Raw genomic sequence first — 14,386 nt, 5'->3', positions numbered from 1 at the left:
AGAGGAGACTGCTGTCACTCAAAAAAAAAATTGCAGAACATGCCTATCCAGGCTTACACCAAGGAAAGTGAGGAAGTTGTGACCCACAGCTACGACCTACGACAGCCCATGAGGGAAACATGGGAGAGGCAGGATCTCCCATCACTTGCCCTGGGAAGGTTTTCACCCCTGGCTGTGGTACTGGCAGCCAGAGCATGCAGGGAGAGCTTTCAGCTCCAATTTGTTGCAGGGAAGGTGTTTTCTGGTATTTTTTTTTTTCCAGAGGGTTGAGCTAAAAAGCATCCTGCCCTGTTCTGCTGTGACTTGTAGCTGAGCACTCAGATGCCACATTGGAAGTAGTCCAGGTGGGATCAGGAAGGGCTGGGGAGTGCATCACCTACACAGTGAGGGCTCTTGCCCTTGCATTTGACTTCCAGCCATTCCCACAGTGCTTCCTGCACATCATATACCTGAGCAAGCAGGAGAGTAAGCACGAGGACGTCACCCAGTCTTCTCACCAACACAGACCCCAAACTGCCCCACTCAGCTGAAGGCCCTTCCAGAAGTCCATCGTTCAGGGCTACCTCATGCTTTGCAGCTGTGGCGCTGCTGGTCCACAGACAGCATGGTAATTCACACTGGCAGCTGCTGCTCCCGTTATCAGTGCTGTGATAATTGTCCCCGCTGGGCTGGTCCCGCTCAGGGCCATTAGCAGCAAGGTCCTTTTTTTATCATCATACGTCTTGTTCCTGTCTTGGCAGCTACAGTAAATACCTGTCTGTTACTGAGGCTGAACGCCCGTAAGGACACACGGTCAGGTCACCCTGTGGCGGGTGCTGATTTTTGCACAGTTGCAGCTTTCTTGGGGTGCGAAGCAGCAGCGTACATCGCCTGTGGCTTACTGCAGGGATGGGCTGGGGTCTCCTGCGGTGGTGCCTGGGGGTGACATCCCTGCATCGTGCCCTCGCTCCAGCTCTGCCATCCGTTCATCCGTGCAGCTGGTCTGTCTGCGGTCTCCGCCTGCACGGAGGTGGGGGGAGCGGGGTAGGCGATCTCCCCTGATGGTGGAGGCGATGCTGATTTCCATTTAGATAGAAGAATTTCAATCTCAGCTTGACGTCTCCTCGCAACTCAAGACCCAAATTTCCAATTTGCTTCCTCACACGAAGCCAGATGCTCCCTGCTGGCTTGGGAACTGAAGCACGTTAGAGGCACTGGAGCCCTGCAAAGGTGGACAGCCAGGTGTGTGAATGCGGCCAGTTATCGATATTCAGGCCCCTGGGGCAGCTGGCACACGTGGCTGCACGGCTCCTTCCACACACCCCGGTCTGCTGCCCTGCCTGGGGCCCAAAGCGCTCCCTTCACCCATAGGCCTGCCCCCCGCAGCCCTTGTCCGGGGTGAGGGGAGTAAAACCAGCACCCCGCGCCGGCCCCCACAGCGCAGGATCCAGGTGGCTCAAGAAAAGAAACACGGCAAGAAATTCGGCCACGGGGGCGTCCCAGGGGGCTGCCTCCCTCGGGCGCGTGCCCGCAGGTGGGCACCTCACAGGGCTCGCACTCGTGACCGCCGCCGCGAGGCCACGGCCCACCAAAGCCCTCCAGCTCTTCACCACAGGGGGGACGAGGGGAACCGGGGGCCCAGAGAACCCCGCCGAGCCTCCGCCGCCGGGGAGGCCGCCGCGGGGCCGGGGGCTGAGGCGCGGCTGCCCCCTGCCGGCCGCGGGCGGCGGGGCCGCGGGGCGGTGCCGGGCCGGGAGGGGCGCGGCGAGGCGGCGGCACGGGGCCGCCATGTCGGGAGTGACGCTGGGCAAGGTGGCGGCGGCGGCGCGGCCGCGGCGGAAGGTGCTGAGCGCGGAGGAGGCGGAGCTGTTCGAGCTGGCGCAGGCGGCGGGCAGCGGGCTGGACCCGGAGGTGTTCAAGTGAGCGGCGGGGCGGGCGGCGCGGGGCGCGGCGGAGCTCCCCTCCCCCGGAGCCTCCCCGGAGCCCCCCGCTGACGGCCGCCCCGCAGGGTGCTGCTGGACCTGCTGCGCATGAACGTGGCGCCGCTCGCCGTCTTCCAGGTGCTCAAGTCCATGTGCGCCGGGCAGCGGCTGCCGGCGGGCACCGAGAGCGGAGCCCCCGCCGCGCCGGCGCCGCTCCCCGCCGACGGCCGAGGTAGGCGGCGGGCAGGCGGGCGGGGGCCGGGCGGGGGGCGGCGGCGGGCCCTGACCTCTCTGTGTCTCTCCCGCCCAGAGCCCCTGGAGGAGCCGCTCGCCTTCGCCTCCGCCCTGCGGCTTCCGCGGCCCGCCGGCGTCCGCCCGCCCGCCGCCTGCTGCCGCCCGCTGCCCCGCTGCGTCTCCGCGCCGCCCGCCGGCCGCGCCGCGGGCTCGGCGCCGGGGGCTCGCCCGATCGGGCCGCCGGCGGCCCCGGGGCGCGGGGTGAGGGCCGGGCGGCAGGGCCTGCGGCTGCTGGCGGCGCGGCCCGGCGGCGCGGCCGGGCCCCGGGGGCCGCCTCCTCCGCGGGAGGCCCGCGGCGCCCGCTCCGTGTGAGGCGGCGGGGCCCGGCCGCGCCTCCCGGCCCGAGCGGAGCCCCGCGGGCGCTGTCGCAGCCCGGTGTTTTACCCGTGCTTCGCTCCCTCCGCGGAGGGAGCAGCTCGCGAGGAGCGGGAGCGGCGCGGGGTGTCAGGAAAAGGAAGGGGTCGCTGAGGTGACTCGCGCTGGGTTTCCTACCTGCGTAGGCTGGCGGCCTGCCTCGCTCCTCTGAGGCTTCCAAGCAGCCTAACCCCCCGAATATGTAATGCTGCATAACGCTGTTTCGATTTTGTATTTAGCTCTCAGAAACACGAGTTTCTGGTATGCTAGGAATCACTGAAAACAGGAGCTGTGGTGCTTCATCTGCTCCATCCACGTGTGGTAGCACAGCAGCTTGTGCTGCTCACCCGTCGGGTTCCTGTGCCCGAATGAATGTTTTTTTTCGTGGGAATGTGAAATGGAAAGGGGAGGCTGGGTGGAGCTGTCAACTATAGCAGTGACTGCTTTGGAATATAATTATTCTTACTGCTCTGACCTCAGAGGTCAGTAACAAATGTAGCCCTGAAGCTGTGCCATATTTTTTCCAAGCCAATTCTAATAAAACTTTATTCCCTCTACTTTCTGAAGTGGCTTTTGGCTGGTAGTGTGACACATCTGTGGGTTACTTGTAAAAGGTTCGAAAGGCTTAACTAAAATGTCTGCTGTCACTAAGCTTAAATTCAGTGCGCAGGAGAGCTCTCACTTCTTCTGAGGTTAGTAACGTAGTAAAAAGGGGTAATGGCCAAAACAGCGTGGTTTCATGGATGATTTGCGCAGTTGCCAAGAACAAAACTACGCTGAAAGATAGGTTTGCTTCACACCTCAGGATTGCATGGGGGTTTGATGGTTGCTCAGTGGGAGTGTAGAGATGGATGAGGTCAAGCTGAATTTTATTGTTGTGTTCTGTTCTCCCTTCTTCTCAGTGTTCCAGGGCGAAAACTTCACTGTAGCTGATGAGTATTTGTTGACCCGTGAAGAATTCTGTAGTAAAACTGAAAAAGAAAACTTTTGCCAGCAGCCACTGTGTTGGGAACACAGAACGATGGAAAAAAGAAAACCTTGGCTGTCAGTGTAGGTAACAAGTAAGGCTGAGGGCAAGTAAGGTTCTCCTGTCATGATATCGTACTGCAGCTTAGTCTAGTCTCACTGCCGAGACTGCGTTGGTGATAGGGAGTGCTTATTCTGTACGGCAGCTGGCTGTGCTTGCAGGCCTGTGTACCTGATGGCGCGTCCTACAGAGAGCAGATCTGAAAGGCAAGATTCACTTGAATATCTTCAAGCAGTCTGTTTCAGGGTAAGACTGATTATGCACCTTCACAGTAGCAGAGCGTGCTACTTCTAGTGTGTATTTCCACATGGTAAATGGGTGCAGTTCGCCTCATTGAGCAGCTGGGGGTAGCATGGATGCTGAGGAAGTTTACTAAAGCCTTAACTGGAATTTGGGTGTGCAGATAAGGTGTCCTGGACTCCCAGGACCTGATGGTTCCTCTTTCTTGCTGAAAGAGGTGTTCTTGATTAAAAGTTTCCTGGTGAGAGGATGTGAGTGGTAAAGAGAACAGACTTGCGTATGAGATTTTTAAAGATGCACAGAGGAAAAAGAAGACACCTGGCTATTTTTCTGGAGCAAAGTGAGAGGGGCACAGCACTTGGATATTTTAAGAAAGCAGCAGATTGCTGTTCCTTGCCACGTTGAGAGGAAATGTCTCAAAATAAGAGAGTAGCAATTCCGAACAAAAGATGCTTTAAATCCTGCTCTCTTGTTCTAGTTTGGTGCTTCAGGTGTGACGGGCCCTGCAAACTATGAAGGAACTTTGGGTGATGTTTGTTCCTGTTTGTCTGTTAATATGGAGTAGCTTTTCTTCTCTCATAATGCTGTTTAGTACTTTAGTACGTAGTACTTCGTGTAAAAAAACAAACAAACAAAAAAACAGCTTCTTCTAATACTGGGCCACTGCCATGAGCTACTTCTAGCTAGTTGTAGGCCAGCTCCAGTTTGAAATGGTTAGATGGTGACTCCTCTGTTAATGAGCATTAAATTCCTCAAGAGGAAGTCAGAAACCCTATGGCAGAGTTGATCTGCCCTCAGTAGTTGCCTTCTACAGCTAGAGGTAGTGCAAATACATTAAAGAGCCTGAGTTTCTAGGACTTAACATCCGTCTTGGGGTCTTAAATCAGTTTTCCCGTTATCAGTCCAAGATGTTCGTTCTGCATCTTTAAGCAGAGCATCTCCTGGTCCAAGACATGCCCAAGCCTGACTGCATTCTTACTGTCTCAGGCCCCTGGTGCTGCCAGTCCTTAATGTCTGTAGTTTCTCTTTAAAATTACCACGTTGAAACCCTTGAGGACATTGTGACGAGCTGTCTGAACTGAGGGTGAAGTGTAGCGAAAATCAGAGAAAGATGAGCCTAGCTCTATGTTGCTTATGGTAAATACATTGTTAGTTTGGGCTTTTGTGCTTTATTTCACATTTCTGCTTCATTTCATGAGTCTAACACATGTCTTCAGGGCTACGTAATGCACTGTGATCACTGGATCGTATGTGGCTTACTGAGACAGGAGGATCACCCCCATTAAGCCACAGTTTTAGTGTTCTCGCAGGTACCTGCAGAGAATGCTGGCCTTGGATTTTCACTGAGCTGGTGCTTAGTACTGGTGTTAGAGGAGAGCTTTGGCCTCCTCTCCCAACACATTCATCCCTGGCCCAATGCTGATGGGCAGTGCTGTGCTTGCCAGAAGGTTTGGTCTTCCCAGTTGTGTCAGGTGTGTTTTTTATTTTATTTAATTTTCTGGAAGGTTTTGCTGCATTAGGGCTCATAGCAGTAGCTAACTTTAAATGAAGATTTCTCGTTTTAGTTTGTCAGCCTAAGTGACTTTGTCATCACCCAGCACCTCCTGATGATGACCAGCGACTAATGCCCTTGTGAATAAATTCACCACTGAAAGCTAAATCTCTGGAAATTCTTTGGGCAGAACTTTACATCTGATAGTGTTTTATCACAATCTTACTCCTGCATCCTCACTTCTGTGAGTATAAGAAGTGCCAGTGAGATCTCATTAACATTGAGAAGAGCATGTTTTTTTTTTTTTTTTTCTAGACGTCCTTGTGAGGATTTATTTCTGTCCCCTCTCAGAAGGGAGATGTTTGTGCTTGCTGTGACTCAGTCAAGGAGGGGCTGTGTTAGTGGAGTGCTTAGCCTGACCGAAGATGGTCCTCAAGTGCAAGCTAACAGTCTTGTGCCACCTTAACTGCAATTTTGTACGATTCTGGCTGTCTTATGTCTGATACCACAGTGCGGTGTAGGCACCTGGAGCAATGTGCATGGAGTGTTGGAGGAAGATGTGTGGGATTCACGGTCGAAGGTTGTGAAAACAGACTTCCAGAGGTTTCGGTTTGTGGGATCTGGTAATGCAGTAAAGCAGAACTGGACCATCAGTGCCAGCCTTGTCTGTGTTTCCCTTGACCACATGAGGCTGTGTTAGGATTTGAACTATCTGCATGTCAAGGCAGCAGCTTGTTTTACTGAAGTTCTTAGAGGAAGGGGTGTTGCTGACATACAAATCCCTTTAAAATCAATGTATCTTCAGGCTAATTTTCTCTCCTTAAATTGGAGAAGCAAGTAGTTAGCTCAGACTGAAGAGGAGGAGGAATCAGGCTTACTCATTCACTGAACTTTCTGGTTCTGAACGCAGTCCATCATCAATGCCTCAGTTCAGGAGTTGGGGTAAGTGTTAACAGGGTGACCGGGGGTGTCCTCTGGGCTGGATCCGTTCTGCAGGGGTTTTTGGTTTGCCTTGCCTTCTTTTCCTTCAGGAGCTGCCGTGGGGAAGGGGAACCAAAGCTGTATCTGCTGTTGGCCCTGCCATCTCTTGTTGGAAGATGCTGCTTATTTTTAAGAAGAGGATGGCGTGGCTTCTGCGCAGGACAAGGCGTTTGGAGATGGGAGATGCCTCCTCTGCATAGCTGGGACTTGTCTGCTGACGTAGCCAGAGCTCCTTGCGCTGATGCAGAGAACAGCAATTGTTGTACATAAGCTTGCCCAGCTGCTTTGCACAGTGTCGTTCAGCTCTGCATATTTGCTCTTTCTCCTGTGCTTCCTCCTTTGTCAGAAGACAGACAAGTGGCTGAAGTAATCCAGGTCTCACTATACATCAGCTGAGTCTGCTTCCTTCAATTTTTATCAGTAACAGTGAGATATCGGCTTAAGCTTCTCAGCTCATCATGGTACAGAGAGGTTTTTTAAAGCAGTTAAAAAAAAAAAAGACTTACTCTGATAAGCATTGCTGGGGGTAGGGGTAAGAAAGCACATTGCTTTCCTCCCCTCACCTCTGTAGTTATTTCAGCTTTTTTACAGCTAAGGCTCTTAAGCAGCAGGGGATCATAGAAATGACTTTATGTTATGTTTTCAATAGAATTTAACAGTGGCACAGAGGTGTTTGTTGGTAACAATTCATAACTGCCTCAAAATTACTGTTTGACTATTAGACCATCCATCTGGCATACTTAGCTAGATACAGCTTCATGCAAGCTGCATTCAAAACTGGTCCTCGCAATAATTGATTTGGGAGAGAAAGAGCTTATTTTAAAAGGAAGGCATGTTCTTTGGGCAATTTCTTCCCATAAATGCAAGGGAGAGTTGTGCACACCCATTAGGACAGTGGTGTAGGGTTTAGTTTAGACTAGGCATTTGTATAATTTGCTGTTGTGTACTTCAATATGGCTTTATGTATTGTTCCATGCTTGCTTTTCCCGTCAGCTCACCTCACCCTCAAGCCGCTGGTGATTTTTCTGCAGTTTTCTACCCCTCTGTTAACATGCATTTGTCAATGCCCTGCTCTTTTTTTTTTTCCTAGACTAGTGAATATTCTTTGACGGTCCTCCTCTTTTCACTTCCACTATTTTTTCCACGTTTTCCCACTCTCCAGCCCAAATGCTTTCCATAAAGTTACTTTCCAGGGCTTTGCCCCAACTATTTTTTTGTACCAAATGATTTGTTAACATAAGCTTGCTTTTCACTGTGCTCTCACCTGGTTTGTGGATTTTTTCAGGCTGCATGGCACCAGTGCAATCTCCTAGTCTGTGCAGGAGATAGAATGCTTTCCTGATTAAGAAATGATTAAGAAACTTCTCAGCTTTTTGCTTTCTTGGCTGGTTAAAAAATGTAGTTCCTCTTCTCTACCAGGGAGCTACCAAATCTTCGTATGACCAAAATGCAGATGACAGTGAAGTGGTTATCCTTAGTTGCAGAAACAGAACACAAAGCTTTTATTTTCTTTTCCTTGTCCTGCAAGTAACTTACAGAAAGTCTAGGCTGTTGGCTGCAACACTCTAAACCTGATGTAGACCTAGTCTTGAAAGAATAGGTGGCTTCACTACCTAGAGCAAAATATTTTTGTGGAAATAATGTGCTCTCAAAACTGAAGTGTAGACTTTATATATGTCATTTTATTGAATCTTGTGAGTGGGAAAAATCTGTATTGGATGCTGTGACTCAGCATGCACTACTGTGTTTTGGGGGAGAAGTCTATAACATATTCCTTCCCATCTGAGTATCTTTTTTTAAAGGGAAAAAGGCATTACCAGGGATGTAATTTTTTTTAGGTGTCCTATATTATTTGCAGTGCTATGCATGTAGTGGGAGCTTGATATCAACTTAGCAAATAACTTAGTTACAAATGCATGGCAGTGTCCATTGCAGAAGCTAGCAGCTTTTGAACAGACTATGTTTCAGTGGGAAACACTGTTGTAAAATTGAGTTCCCTGAAATATTGGGATCCCTAGAGCAGCCCGGGTTGTCCTGTGTAATGTTTTTACATATGCTCTGGGTGTGATGGTCATGGATCGGGAAGTTAATGCGCGTGGATGATTAAAGCCAGGACTTGTGGCATTGACCATGCTGCCAACATGAACAGGTAGCAAAGAGCATTGGTCATCTCTGGTCAGTGTAGATGTCCCTTCTGTCTGGTTTCCTGTGCAGGAGGTTTACAGCCTTACCTAAAGCTGTAAGGCTTTCTCTGTGCTGGATACTTGAGCTAACTCTCTGCTGTACTGTGAGCTAGCTATCACTGTGCTGGGATAATTTTTAGTATACCTTCTGGGGATTGCTTCCAAGCTCTTTTTCTTTTTGACACTCTGTCTGTGTGAGGCAAAAACTGACAAAGAAATGGGATTTAGAGGAATACTCTAAATGCCAGACTTGTCATTTGACTTTGGCAAAGTAATGAGATGTGAGTTCATCATGAGCAGCAAATCATTCTTTTTCTCCCCCCTCAACCAACCAAAAAACGCCCAGGAAATCTTGACTGAATAAAGTGCTGTGAGGAAAAACAAGTAATGTTTTCTCTATGTTCTTTCTATAATCTATGTCCAAGAGAAGTGGAGGAAATGACTCTTCCATGTGTGGTGATGAAGGTCAGCAAAATGGGAAACAGACGGGAACGGTATGCTTTCAGACCTGTTCACAGAGTTGCCTCGGAAGAGACCCAGTACAGAGGTCTGTCAGACTTGGGGTGTAGAGGGAGACTGCTCTGTGCCTTAACCTGCCTTCAGACATCTCTTTTTGAGGGTTCTTACCCAGTGTGTAAAACTGAGGTGTTTGCACGCCTCAGGACACTTACCGAATGATTTGGCTACAAATGTGTTGTTTGTGTCCATTACAGAAGCTAGAGGCTTTAGAACAGGCGACAGTTCAATAGGAAACACTGTCAGATTGTATTCCCTGGAAGTTATTGAATAGGATCTGGGATTTATGTTAATTTCAGCTTGTTTTTGTAGTGCTAGTAATGAAGTTGAATACCTAGCCTGTTTCAAGTGAACAGGCATGTTAGAGAAGTGAGGTTATAAGTTCTGTGCAGGTGAATTGGGGGCCTGTGTAGGTCGCAGATTACTTTCTGTTCTCTTCCTTCTACACATTCTTCTTGTCAGGTAAGTGTGAAACTGTGTACTTTCACATGTAAGTGTGAAAGAGAGAAAGTGTGTGTTCAAATAATGATCCGTTGCTCCATTTGCCTTAATGCATACTGAAGGTCTTAGAAAATGACTTTTGCATTTGAAAACTTATTTTTCCTCTTCCTCTGTTTCAGAACTAGTTGGATGGATTTGTTGAAGCACCTTTTGCCAGTTGTACCTGGCCTCCTGACTGTGTCTTCTCAGCGAGGCTGCGTTAGCTGGGATGATGTTTTAGCCAGTGTGCCTTGTTGTGTATGAGCTGTTACAAATACCTCGACAGCTTTGGAGGCCTTGAGAACCTGCCAGTTTGTGTGGTGAAGGACTGAGAATGAGAGCCATAAGTGCTTTGAAGAGTGAGGTCTAGCTGCGGCTGAGATTTGATTTCAAATTTCATCACTTCCCAATCATGAAAAAAGTCCCATTGCTGTGCCAGCCACCAGTGGGTGGGCAAAAGTTTAGTCCTTCTGGTAACCACGTCACGATTGCAAGATTCCAATCTTACAAGCTGTTTTTTTCATCCAGACTTGAGTCTTTGTTCATCTTGGAAGGCCAGCTGGCTTCCTGTGCCTAATGTAAGCCCTACTGAGAGACAGAAACAGGAGCAGGACTGTGGAGAATTTAAATCTACTCTAGCCCATAGTCATTGCCCATACGCTGTAAAGGAGGTGTTAGAGATTGTTGCAGCCCGGACATGCTAATCCTCCCTGACTGCATTACAAATAAAGGTACTCACAGCAGCACCTGATGGCTTCTCCCTCTTTTTCATGCCAGAGGGAAGAAATTTTGCAGTTCCTGTTACTGCTCAGAAGTGGGAAAGGATCCCCTGAGGAAGGTACAGAAGACTGAGGAGAGAATAGACTGTAGGAGAAGAACTTTATATTTCCAATTCTGAAAGCATATTTGGGGTTCCTTTCCTAAGTTTGTTTGGTCTTCACTTGCTTCCTGAAATAATCAAAGAGAGTGTTTCTTCCCTCTGCCTCTTAAGACTCTCTCTTCTTGCCCTGCAGGCTCCTCTCTTGGTATCTGGTGAAAGTTTGGAGTGGTGGTGGTCTCCTAGAGGTAGCTGTAGCGTTTTCTATTGCATTTTTGTTAGAGGTGTTTGGCATTAATGTGTTCAGTGAGCAGCCTATGCACAACTTGCACTGGTCTTTTAAAAGCAAAGAGAACTAGCGGTCAGAGGTAGACAGTGCACACACATCCATTCCTCTCAAACTATGTAAGGTTCTTGAGGAGGCGCACATGTAACTGCTGCTTCTGGGGTCGTCTTTGGGCAGAGAGGTTATTGGAGAAATCTCTTGACTTGACTCTTGCATCTGTAACTACTTGGGCTACAGTTGTTCTGGAACAGCCAGACACCTTGGAGATAAGGGCATCTTGTGTCAGTGACGTAAATGGCAGTGGAATCCACAATCCTGTAGTGCTTGAATTGCAGAGGGTAAACTTTTTGTGCTTTGCACTAGTGGACCCTTATACTCCTGATAGTGGAAGTTCACAAACCATGTCTGTTCCTGCACGCTTGATGAGCTGCTCTTGTCCAGTGCACAGGCCTAGAGATGATGCTTTCAAAAATACAGGTGATTTTTCTGCTGTTGGAAGTAACTGGTTTGTTTTAGTGTGATTTCAAGGCTGTGAAGATGGAGGGCATGTTTTATCTGAGCATAGCTTTTCTTTACAGAGTGAATCTTTCTCCCCAAGTCATTTCAGCTAGGTCAGAAGATCAAGGACCTGACTCCTGGTAGCACTTAACGGTACAGTTGTTTGTATGTGTACATGGTTAGAGGTATCATACAGAGGCTGGGAACCTGCACTCTTATTTGATATATGCACGTGAGGAAGAGGAGAACACTCATATAGAGATGTACTGGACTGCTAAAAGCATCATGGTGAACTCTAATGCTTTGTTTGAGATGTTAAGAGACTTTTCTCTTAAATACTGTGAGATCGTGTATTGCCTTTGCGCAATTTGTTTGTTTTCATAGACAGCACTTGCATTAGTAAAACTGCTTAAGTGCTTACAAGCTTGAGCTTTACAAAGAAAAATTGCAAGGCTGATTGGCTGGCTTGGGCTGATGACTGTTGGCAGATCACTAGTGTGGTTTACAATAATAGATTTTTTTTTAAGAACACCTGATTTGGCTGGGATAAGTGAATGTATTTCTTTTTCTACCCTAGTTTGTCAAATTTTACAGATGTGAAAGGGCCACATACTCTTATCTAGAAGTTTACAGGTTGTCCTTCCAGTAATGTGAGGCATTAGTTTGTAGTATTGATGGGAGTGCTGTTTTCAGACAGTTACTCCAAGGAGAGACAGGTCAGTTCAGTAAGCAAAACAGACATATCTCCAGTGTGTGCCCTGCTGGCAGCACAGATCCAAGGTGATCCAGATGGCCATGGAGACTCTCGTGTGGGGAGTAGCTATTGGCATTCTGCAATTTGCTCTGACGTGATTACTAAAATGTCGCTCTCCGTTTTAATTGCATGCATGTAACTATAGATACTCAGGGAAAAACAGCTCACTGGATTTCTTGTGTTTTGTTTGCTCCTTACTATATTCATGTTTAGTGGTGCTTCTTGGTGCTTGCTATCTTTAATAAAAGCCGTGACTATCTTGAGCCCTTCTACATAATTTCCTTGTTCTTTATTTTTATCTTTCCTAATGCAAGTATTACTTCTCATCTGAAGTAATTCTCTCTGCCAGGAAACATCAGTCTTCCTCGCTTTTCCCTTGCAGTCACTTGTTTGCAGCACATCTTGGTCTGTCAGTCTTTCTCCCGTGGCTGAATCTGGCAGGGTGGACTGTATGCCCCTTGCTTCCTTCAACTTGTACCTTTCTACCCATTGTTGTCTCTGCTGTCATATTGCATTATAGAGATGGTCAGCTGCACCTACAGAAGGGCAGCTCTGTTATCTTCTGAACCCAGCAAGAAAATCTGAGAGTAACTGATTTTGTGTAGGCGTCTGAATTCCCGGATACCCCAGAAAATGATAGGAAACCCAAACTTGCTCGTCAAATTACAAGTGACATGAGTAGGAGGTTTTCTGATCTGACACTGACTGCAGGCTTTAGAAGGAGGTGGGCGATGGCGCATCAGTTCACTTATCCCAGCCTTGAGGTGTTAGGTGCTCTTCATGTTTTTGAATTGCTGTTTGCGGTGCTGGTATTCCTGTGCCAAATGAAAGCAGGTATTTAAAGAACAAAGTGGCTGGTTACTTTGTATATTAAAACTAATAATGCTCCTACTGCAACTTATTTTGTTCTTGTGGCCCTGATTTCACGAACTTGCTTTCTGTGTTGGATGCTGGATACATTTGCGACATCTAATACAATTTTGCCTTTAGCATGATTTCTTAAACAGTTGCAGCTTAAATGCTGTATGGGTGACACAGGGCTGACACTAATGTATGTATTTCATTCATTCAGGGAGAAATAAAACCAGTTCTGCTGTCAGCGGGACCCAGGTTATAGCAGAAAGGAGCAGCAGGGAAGGATCTGCCCAGAGGATGCCTCGGCAACCAAGTGCAAGCCGGCTGCAGAAAGCAGGAGCATCTGGGAAGAGCAGTGGAGGCAACAGTAACTAAGACCTTGGCACTGGTGTATTTTGATGCTTGAAGATGTATATAAACTGTGCTTGGAAAATTGTGTTGTGTGTATTAATCTGGCAAACATGATTTGTAACACATAGAACAGAGCTGTTGTTTCTTATTTCCAAAAATTCTGCTGGCAACTGCTGTGGTTTAACCCAGCAGGCAGCACAGCACTACGCAGCCATTTGCTCGCCCCTCTCCCACCTGCAGTGGGATGGGGCAGAGAATAAGGGGAAAGAAAAGTAAAAAGCTTGTGGGTTGAAATAAAGACAGTTTAATAGGACAGAAAATAAATATGTACAAAACAAGTGCTGCACAATACGGTTGTTCACCACCCACTGACCGATCAATGCCATTCCCTGAGCAGTGGTGTTCCCCTCCCTCCCCCGGCCAGCCACCCCATATTGATTGCTCAGCATCATGTCATGTGGCATGCACTATCCCTTTGGCTGGTTTTGGGTCAGCTGTCCTCGTTCTTTCCCTTCCTGGCTCCTGGTGCACCCCCAGCCTGCCTGCTGGCAGGGCTGTATGAGAAGCTGAAAACTCCTTGACTCAGTGTAAGCATGCCTCTGCAACACTTAAAACATCAGCATGTTATCAACATTATTCTCATCCTAAATCTAAAACACAGCACCACACCAGCTACAAGGAGGAAAATTAACTCTATCCTAGCTGAAAGCAGGACAGCAGTGCAGTCTTCTAAGACTACCTGAAGGTGGATGAAGAAAGAGGTGGGAAGCCTAAGAAGACCTGAAGTAATGCTCAGGTTGCTCCAGGCAGGTTATGACTCATCTTATAAACCAATGCATCTCACTGATTCCTTCCCCAAAACTCAGCTTGGTATATTTGCTCTAGTTTCAGCAGCAGAAAATCTGTTTGGCTGAATTAAGAGATGAGGTAAGTGCTGAGCTAGGTCATATATTGTTAAAGGAAGAGCCGTACAACGATTGTAGCTTGCAGTGGAAACCTCACTGTCTGATGGGGGTATGTTCTTGTACTGTAACTGATGGTTGCCCTATTCACTTCATGTGCATGCTCAGGTGAGTTTTAGCATTTTAATCTGAAAACCACTTTGACCCCTCACGTAGTGTAGTCATGTAACATTTAGTTTTTCTAATGATGGTAAAGTGATTATTTATTTTTTAAAGATACAGAACCCTTTGCCTAATGAGCCAGGTTAAATGAGGGCATTGTGCCAAACAAAGGGAGAAAATAGCTTCATCACTTTACAGTAAGGTACATGCAAGTAGCTAAAACAGGTAAGTGGATTTATTAGTGTTAAGTGTTGTCATTCATCATTCCAGGGCCTATGCAGGCAGTGGGGGTA

General features: G+C 48.1%; 1 protein-coding gene across 7 annotated transcripts; it reads left to right on the top strand.

The window, feature by feature from the left end:
• The first annotated feature begins 1,716 nt into the window (after window positions 1-1,716).
• On the top strand, window positions 1,717-13,159 carry LOC125185080 (mitotic-spindle organizing protein 2B-like). 7 transcript variants are annotated; one of them, XR_010834261.1, is made up of 6 exons: window positions 1,717-1,898; window positions 1,988-2,133; window positions 3,452-3,599; window positions 5,127-5,288; window positions 5,382-5,552; window positions 12,896-13,114. XR_010834261.1 is itself a non-coding variant. In XM_067003924.1 (3 exons), exons 1-3 carry the CDS (start codon window positions 1,768-1,770, stop codon window positions 13,051-13,053), a joined length of 435 nt encoding a protein of 144 aa, XP_066860025.1. In that variant the 5' UTR covers window positions 1,717-1,767; the 3' UTR covers window positions 13,054-13,159. The 7 variants fall into 7 exon arrangements, 2 of the variants coding, with proteins under 2 accessions (XP_066860025.1, XP_066860024.1); XR_010834262.1 differs by having other exon boundaries at window positions 5,368-5,552; XR_010834260.1 differs by lacking the exons at window positions 5,382-5,552; window positions 12,896-13,114 and adding exons at window positions 5,624-6,250; window positions 6,340-6,537.
• Window positions 13,160-14,386: the final 1,227 nt, after the last annotated feature.

This window comes from Anser cygnoides, chromosome 11, assembly GCF_040182565.1.
Source record: "Anser cygnoides isolate HZ-2024a breed goose chromosome 11, Taihu_goose_T2T_genome, whole genome shotgun sequence".
NCBI classification, from domain to species: Eukaryota; Metazoa; Chordata; class Aves; order Anseriformes; family Anatidae; genus Anser; species Anser cygnoides.
This window is presented reverse-complemented; position numbering and strand designations above follow the sequence as displayed.